General features: G+C 36.8%; 2 protein-coding genes across 2 annotated transcripts; one reads left to right on the plus strand and one right to left on the minus strand.

Moving 5' to 3' along the window:
* Positions 1 to 2,146: 2,146 nt before the first annotated feature.
* Positions 2,147 to 4,241, plus strand: OPR3 (oxophytodienoate-reductase 3). The gene is made up of 5 exons (XM_089058838.1): positions 2,147 to 2,361; positions 2,434 to 2,574; positions 2,649 to 2,779; positions 3,096 to 3,278; positions 3,351 to 4,241. Exons 1-5 carry the CDS (start codon positions 2,297 to 2,299, stop codon positions 4,010 to 4,012), a joined length of 1,182 nt encoding a protein of 393 aa, XP_088914964.1. The 5' UTR covers positions 2,147 to 2,296; the 3' UTR covers positions 4,013 to 4,241.
* Positions 4,242 to 4,345: 104 nt separating this feature from the next.
* Positions 4,346 to 6,283, minus strand: OTP70 (Tetratricopeptide repeat (TPR)-like superfamily protein). The gene has a single exon (XM_089058837.1). The coding sequence runs from the start codon at positions 6,134 to 6,136 to the stop codon at positions 4,577 to 4,579; it is 1,560 nt and encodes a 519-aa protein (XP_088914963.1). The 5' UTR covers positions 6,137 to 6,283; the 3' UTR covers positions 4,346 to 4,576.
* Positions 6,284 to 9,104: the final 2,821 nt, after the last annotated feature.

Below are 9,104 nucleotides of genomic sequence, written 5' to 3' on the forward strand. Positions count from 1 at the left end.
TTTGTTTCGCATGAGCATAAGTTAGGTGACTCGTCCTTTCAAAGTATAAACTGTGCTAGGGTATTGTAGTTGAAATTTTGTATAATCATAACTGTGAACACACATCCCTGGGATTCCCTTATCTCTATCGTCTTTCTCTGTGTTTTATTCGCTTTTTAGTTGGTCTATGCTTTCTATTGTTTTTAGTTTTTCAAAAGTTTTCAAAACCCAATTGTTTTTCCAGATAGTATTTGAGTCTAGTAGAGGATAGACACTTTGTGTTCGTCTTCCCCGTGTTCGATATCCGGTACTAACCTTTAGCTATACTATATATACTCTGTATACTTGCAGATTTATTTAGTGCTAATAAAAAGTGCATCAACTATTTCGTTAGTTGGATAATTTCGGTGTTGTGCAATATTTAATTAGGTCTATTTTTGTGGTCTAAAAAGATCAAAGTGGCTCGAAGTAAGCCCAAAGAACAACCCAATTGTCAAGTGCTAAGAACCAAGTCCAAGTCCCAAGGCCTCCAGGCATGTGGCCTTAACGAGGCTTGAAGGCGACAACGGTTGTGGACATTAGCATCCCATCACTTGTGCACATAATTGTTGCAATTAATATTTTAGTCCCTTAAATACTCTCTCGTCTCAAGGCAGACGCTACACTTGTGTGATGGTACGAGATTTTCGGAGATGTTGTTTTGTGTATTAAATGGAGAGAGAAAATATATTTTATACTCCCTCGGTCCTATAAAAATATGTGCACTTTTCATTTTCGTCTGTCCCACAAAAATATGTGCATTCCATTTTTAGAAAGTTATATTAATTTAATAATGTAGGTTCCACTATCCACTAACACTACTTCAACCAGCATTCACCTCCTCTCTCTTACTTTACCATACTATTCTCCCCATCTCTCTTACTTTACCAATTTTGTCTTATTTCCCGTACCATATTTATCGCCTATATTTGTATGGGACAAAGGGAGTATATTAAGGTGAGTGACAACTTTAAAAAAAAGAGAGAAATTTGACTTCTTTTGTTAGGCTAAAAATGAAAGTGTGATATTACCGTGAAAAGGAAGGAGTGCAAGATTAATGAAGAGTTATTTATTTTTAATTAATCTCATAATTCACAAAGTCTAATTCAATATTTATTACTCATCGAAAAAGGTATAGAGAAAATAAATATTCTAAAATCATTTCACTCGTAATATAGATCAATTTCAATATGATTTCATTTTGCAAAACTAAAACATTGATAAACTCGGTCAAACTATGTTGGATTCGGTCAAACTATGTTGTATAGGTTAGATTCCAATGTATATTTATATCGTAAATATGGTACTCCCTCTGTTCTTCAAAATTCGTCACCATTTGACTCGGTACGGGTTTTAAAAAAATATAATAGAAAGTGAGTTGAAAAAATTAGTGGCACGTGTGCCTACTTTTATATATTAGTTTTAAAATAAAATGTGAGTGAAAATGAGTTAGTGGAATGTGGGGTCCATTACCAAAAATGGTAAAAGTGAAAGGTGACAAATTTTTAGAGACGGACAAAAAAGTAAATATTTGACATATTTTTAGGGACGGAGGAAGTATTATTGTCTATACCTTTGAAAATATACTCCCTCCGTCTCAGTTTAAGAGTCACATTAGAAAATTTCATATTAGGTCATATAATTTTACCCAATTGTTTATCAAATTATATCAAAATGTCATTATCTACATTAAAATAAACCAAAACAAAAATAAAAAACCAAAAAGTCAAAAAGGGACCTACCTTCAACCAACTCACATAATTTATTACACACTCCACCATCTCACTTCATTTATTACACACTCAACCATCTCACTCCATCATTTCACTACATTTATTACACACTCAACCATCTCACTCCATCATCTCACTACATTTATTACACACTCCACTATTTCACTTTATTTATTACACATTCCACCACCAAATTCTTAAAACCGGTGTCATAACTAAATGACACTCCCAATATGAGACGGATGGAGTATTTTGAGAGTTTTTGCAGTACGTGTGAACTGGAAATGTGGTGTTGACTACGGTTGAATCGAGAACAAATTACATAACTTTAATAATTTGCATGTCAAAATCGTGCGCAAAACTTTTAGGCACTCTATAAAAAGCTGAACAGCAACCCCCACTAGTACCCTACCACTAGTAAACGTTGATTATTGATCTCCTTTTCTCCTCTCCTCACCGTATTCTGCCTCAACCCACCGGCCACCGTCCTCCTTTAAATAGCGACTACAATTAGTTGCAAATCAGAGTCGGTAAAGCAAGCATCCATGGCGGAAACGAAGGCGTCGCTCTTCTCCCCTTGCAAGATGGGCCAGCACAATCTCTCCCACAGGTATGTCTGTGAATTAGATCGGATTGTGATTGGTTGTTGTTGGATGAAATCTGATGATGAATGTTGTATCAGAGTGGTTTTGGCGCCGATGACTCGATGCAGAGCGTTGGGCGCGATGCCTAATTCGGCGCTAGGCGAGTACTACGAGCAGAGAGCGACGGACGGCGGATTTCTGATCACGGAGGGCACCATGATCTCCCCCTATTCTGCAGGGTAATCTCGTCAATTCCTTCCCACTTCAATTTCATATAATTAATAATATGTGTGTAATTAATTGCAAACTGCAGGTTCCCGCACGTGCCTGGCATCTTCAACAAGGACCAAGTGGAGGCGTGGAAGCCCGTGGTGCAAAAGGTTCATGCTAAGGGCGCTGTTATCTTCTGCCAGCTCTGGCATGTCGGTCGGGCTTCTCATCCAGGTAACCCAGAGTAGTCATAATCCACAAACTGCATCTTTTTTTACAAACTCTAAACTATAATCTCGAACGTTAGAATTTAGATTTCAATATTAGATGCTAACAAATAACAAATAAAGTCACAAAAGAATATGTCAACACAACATCAATTTAGATTTCAAGACTTTTGAGATGTCAACAGATAAACAATGTTGACATTGTGTTGACATTTTCTGTTGACATTATTTGTTATGTGTTGACATCAAATCTTGAAATCTAACGGTCAAGATCATAGTTTGAAGTTTTTACAACTTGTATTTGATTATATCTCCGGTAACAGAACTACAGCCTGATGGTATTGCACCAATCTCTTCAACGGACAAACCAATATCCAAGAGGTGGAGAGTGCTACTTCCAAACGGAAAGTACGAGATTTATCCCACCCCCCGCAAATTGGACACCCACGAATTGCCTCAGATTGTACACGAATATCGCCAGTCCGCCATAAACGCAATTGAAGCAGGTCTGGTCTGGTCTGGTCTGGTCTATCGTTTTTATCGAAAATTCTGCATACTAACCTGCATCAAGTGAACAGGATTTGATGGCATTGAGATCCATGGAGCTCACGGTTACCTCCTCGACCAATTTATGAAGGATGGGATCAACGAGCGCACAGATGAGTACGGTGGATCTCTCCAAAACCGCTGCAAACTTATTATCCAGGTTGTTCAAGCCGTTGTTTCTGCTATCGGTGCTGATCGGGTAGGCGTAAGAATATCACCTGCAATCGATCATCTTGATGCTATGGACTCCAATCCACGCAGCCTCGGACTAGCTGTCATTGACAGACTCAATAAACTGCAGTCAGACTGCGGTTCCAGGCTTGCCTATTTACACATCACTCAGCCGCGATACACAGCCTATGGTCAGACAGAGTCGGGCAGGCCAGGCAGTGAAGATGAGGAGGCACAGCTATTGAGAACCTGGCGGAATGCATATCAAGGAACGTTCATCTGTAGTGGCGGCTTCACCAGGGACCTAGGGATCCAAGCCGTGGCCGAGGGGGATGCTGACTTGGTGGCCTACGGACGCCTCTTCATTTCAAACCCGGATTTGGTTGAGAGACTGAAGCTTAATGCTCCTTTGAATAAGTATGTCAGGGCTACCTTCTATACCCACGATCCCATTGTAGGATATACTGACTATCCTTTCCTGCAATCTGATGCCGGAAAACCTGCAACCAAATCGCGGCTTTGAAAAGTAATGTTACTACTCTTGGAGCCTTGAGATTCTGTATCATTGTGAGTAGAGGAGAATATGTGTAATTTACTCTACTTAAACTCAACTATTTGTGCTTTTCTATATAAGATCACATCTATAATGTTACAGGTGTGTGTGTGTGTGTTGTAGGAGAATATGTGTAATATACTTCAGCTTAACTATTTATGCTTTCAATATAAGAGCACATCTGTGTGTCTTTGTGTCATGTTATTCAGACTCATAATTCATGAACTATTTTATATTTTATGAACCAAAGAAAGAAATACATTTATAGATAAATAAATAGAATTTGAAAGTGGAATAGCAGGGTGATCAAATTGGGAAAATGAACATGCTAAGCTAATATGGCAAATTTAATGTACCTGTCAACATATTAACAATGATCTAGAGTGTTATTTTATCTACTAGAATAGTTCACTTATCAACATGCCACTGCCTCTCCATCAATCACTTACAACAAATATAGAAGCAATTAACATGCATCACTTCTGCTCCATTTTACCAAAGCAACTTATCCCAACATAAAATCAAGCACAAAATCTACAGGTGAAGGCCTCTTTCCATCATCACACCCCTTACTCTCTCAGCATCCTCATAACATCCAGCTTTCTGATAAATCTTAATCAGGAGCTGGAAATTATGCTCACCATCCGGCTCCAACTCAAACAGACGCTCTGCAGCTCTCTCCCCAAGCTCAACATTACCATGAAGGTAACAACCATACAGCAACGCTCCCCAAACAGTCGGCCCAGCCTCCATCTCCATTCTCTTCTCTATAAACTCATACGCTTCATCAAGCAACCCCGCCCTTCCATAAAGATTCACCATGCACGAATAATGCTCCATGCTCGGGCTCATCTCATACCTCTCCACCATCATCCGAAATAACCTCTCTCCGTCCCTAACCATTCCCGAGTGAGCACATGCCGACAACAAGGAGACGAATGTGATTCCATCTGGTGACGAGGCATCACACTCAAACATCCGGTCAAAATACTCTAGTGCTACGGGATCTTTAGAGTTAGCTGAAATTATAGAATTCCACGAAACTACATCCCTCTCCGGCATACACTCAAACAACCATGTCGCTTTGTCCAGATCATTCTGGTTCACGTAGAAAACCATCAATGAGTTGCACACGGATAAGTTCCACTCCATCCCTCTACGGACAACCCATCCATGGACTTCTCTTCCAATTTTCTCAAGCAGCACGCTTGTCATCACCGCTGATAGAGTGACACCATCAGGCTCACTTCCCTCGACCACCATCCGACGAAGTAGAGAGAGTGCTTCAATTATCAAACCATGCCTAACATATCCATTTATCATTGAATTCCAAGAAACCAACTCCTTTCCCTTAATTCCATCAAAAACCTTCCTAGCTCTAACAATGTCACCGCATTTTGCATACATATCGACAAGTGCATTCAAAACAAACGTGTTGTTTCCAAAACCAGACCGAACCACCCAGCGATGAACTTCTTCCCCGATCCGAACCACTCCAACTCCTCCACACGCTTTCAACACCCTCGGAAATGTGTACTGATCGGGCCGAACTCCATCCTCCACCATCTGAAAGAACAATGCCAACGCATCTTCGTATTGGCCCATCTCAGCATACCCAGAGATAAGCGAATTCCAATGGAAAGCCGAGGAGTTCCGGTCAGACATTCCGTCGAACACCTCGTGGGCTTTCTCGATTTGCCCACTACACGCGTATAGCCTCAAAAGCTTCGATGCGATCCCCACATTCTTGCGCAGTAGCTTCTCAGGAATAAGGTTGTGAACTCTTACGCCGTAATCAATGGCTTCCAACTGGAAACAAGACTCCAAAAGGGATGCAAAAATTTGGGGATCGTTTAATTGAATGCCATTTTTGGCGGAGGACTCTAAATCGGTTATGATGTTTTCTAGGGCTTGCTTCTTGGATTGGGGTGGGAGTCTCCGCTGGAGCAAGAGTGGGGTTGGGTGTGATTTCGGGAAAGGGAGACTTATTGGGGTCTTGTTTCGGTAAATGGGATCGTGTTTCTTGTCTTTCCTCCTCGCGGCGGAGTATGAAGAGGTTGTTATCGAACACGGTGGCTTCAGACACAGATTCATGCCCTTTTTGGCTCTCTATGATGAAGAAAATGGAAGATCTTGTATGTCAGTATAATATCCAGCTGCTATTTAACTGATTTGATTGAGTTTGTAATCAATAGATTCTTACAAGAAAGAAAAATGAATACAATTGTAAGTGAATCTTCTGTGTTTTGAATATAAACTAATAAATTGTAGCGAGTATAAATTATTTGTGAATCTGTTGAATAGTATAAACTAATTAAGCACAATTTCAATTATTTTTGTATACACGGAGTGTAATTTTTTTTTTATAAAGATATTTTTACTACTGATGAATGTCTTATATGGCCATAAATATGATGACTATTATATTGATAAAATAATTTAAAATTAAATCCTTTGATTATTTGGATTTTGTTTATGAAGAATATCAATTTATTCTTTCGGTTATTTTAATAAAATAGGGAAAGAAGTAAAATACAATAGAACTCTAAGCAACGGTTTTCAAAAAAAAATAAATAAATTAATTAATTAATTTGTTTTAATAAAACAAAAACAAAAGTAAAATGCAACGGAAACACGATTTAATTATATAAGGGATTATCTGCAAAAGAATAATTGTACTCCCTCCGTCCCATAAAAGTTGAGTCGTATTCCTTTTTAGTCCGTCCCAACAAAATTGAGTCCATTTCCTTTTTTAACAAAAGACAGACCATCTAATCACTCTTACTTTATTCCATCATTTACTTTACTCTCTCTTATATTTCCTACTTTTTTCATCTCTCATATTTATTTAATATAAATGCTTAATCTCCGTACCCAAAAGTTTTGTATCAACTTTTATGGGACGGAGGGAGTACAATCTCGCGTGACCACCCATTCGATCATGATTGATGACAACATACCCTAGAACTGATTTACAATATATTTGTGGACTTTGATGGCCACATAGGTATTGAATCAACACGTTGGTGTTGTTGATACTACGCTGCATATTTTGCATATATTAGTTTAAAGTGAATATCATACGAGAATTTTCACCATATTCATCACAAAATGGTGACCTATTGGAAATAAAATTGGGATTCATCTAAAGGATAGATGAAGTTGAATGAATGATTGATATGACAAATAATTAAAACATGTCTTAAATTTATAATGATTTTACAAAACCATAATTCTTATTGCTTTCAATCTTAGTCACTTATCATTTAAGTATAAGTAAATCCTACCCATCTATTAAAAAGAGAAAAAAAAAAAAAAAAAGCATAATCCTTGTGGTTTCAATCGTAGCCACTTATCGTAAAAATAGAAGTAAATTCTAGCAATCCATTCAAAAAACATAAAGAATAAAAGCACAACCATTATGCTTCCAATTGTAGCCACTCATTATTAAAATAGAAGTAAATCCTAACCATCCATTCAAAAAGAAGAAAAGAAAAAAGCACAATCCATCCTTGTGCTTTCTCTTGACTGTATCAGCATCATTAGGTTAACAAAATATAGAGAAAAGTAGACAGATTGTAGTTCATGGTAATGGCTTGATGCTTTTATTCAATGATATGTTAATGTCACCCTTCATATCGGGCATTACAAATATGTGACTTGTGCATGGAAAAAATAAATTTAATTCTAGTATGTAATCAAGCTATTCTTGGGTTCCAAGCTAATATCTTTCTTGGGCACCAAGTTAATAGCTTTTCATCTTCTAACACTTTCAATTATAGCTACACATAGTAAAAGTAAAATTAAATCCTAGCTATCCATTCAAAAAACAAAATAATCATTTCATATCTATAAATACAAGAGAGCACAATAACAATCATCTAATCTTCATCTATATCGTCATCTTTATCTTTTCCTCACAAAATATAAATATGTAAAGAAAGTCATTCAGAGACTGAAGTCATACTTTTGTGACAAGTTTATATGCAATCAGAGATATCACAATAAGGACAATGATTCCGGCAGCGTGTGAAAGATGGATTCAGAAAAGCTAGAGATCCAAATTGGCTAGAGTGTATGCAAAGATCTATGCGAGTTCGTATTCCAAATATATAAAAAAAAACAAAGAAATTCTATACATGCATCCAAGCAACTGAAGCAAGAAATCAAAGTGATGCTTCAACTGCAGATATAGTTGATTCATCAATGGAATTGAAAATTAGTGAAGGAAAAATGGCTGTGGAGCCTTGGAGAGATGCAACCGATTTTGGTTGAAAATAAGGAAGAAGTTCTTTTAGATTTTAAAAGTCGCCCCAACTATTAAATTTCTAGATTTTTCTATATTTCAAAGGACTAAAAATTAACTCATCATATGGATAATACTTGGGGGGAAAATGTCGCCACCCCAGACTAAGACGTTAGCTTGCCCTTCTATTAGTTTTCTATCCAAACCTTAATTAAATTCTTATTTCTTGCATAATATTACTCACATTATCCTTCCAGTATTTAATTTTAATGATACTTTGGTCATCAATAGATATTAAAACTTATTTTAATTAAATTAAGTCCTTTTAGGTGTTAAACATTTGCAGAAACCAAAATTTTAATTAACCATTATGTATATCATGATTTAAATCCTTAAAATTTCTTTATCTCCAACTTTGTGTTAATTCTAAAACTTATATTCCATCACATTCTTATCATACACTTTAATACTTTAATTTGATATATTTACTATTTTGGAATTATTCAACAAATTGCAAACGTGTAATATTTATATTTATTACTTATTGTTATTTATGACGTAGATCTTAATAGTCCGAAACTCCTAAATTGGAGTTATAAATTTCTTCTAGGGGCATTTTCTAGGACTTACAACAATTGATAAAGTAAAATTATTTATATAAATCGAATAGCTAAGTTAGAACACACAGGTTAGAAGATCAAACATTTAGTACAAGACAAGATACAACAAGAACCCTAGCACTACTTAAATCTCTATCATGCAAGTATCACCTATACACTCAAGAAAACAAATCAGTAACACAAGACAATAGATCCT

Source organism: Salvia hispanica, chromosome 5 (genome assembly GCF_029641045.1).
Source record: "Salvia hispanica isolate PSC_SH4W2 chromosome 5, Shi_PSC_v1, whole genome shotgun sequence".
NCBI lineage: Eukaryota > Viridiplantae > Streptophyta > Magnoliopsida > Lamiales > Lamiaceae > Salvia > Salvia hispanica.

Coding starts and splice junctions, on each gene's coding strand:
- OPR3 (XM_089058838.1), top strand. CDS start 2,297: ATGGCGGAAACGAAGGCGTCGCTCTTCTCCCCTTGCAAGATGGGCCAG. Junction 2,362..2,433: donor CAGCACAATCTCTCCCACAG/GTATGTCTGTGA, acceptor ATGTTGTATCAG/AGTGGTTTTGGCGCCGATGA. Junction 3,279..3,350: donor CATAAACGCAATTGAAGCAG/GTCTGGTCTGGT, acceptor TCAAGTGAACAG/GATTTGATGGCATTGAGATC.
- OTP70 (XM_089058837.1), bottom strand. CDS start 6,136: ATGAATCTGTGTCTGAAGCCACCGTGTTCGATAACAACCTCTTCATAC.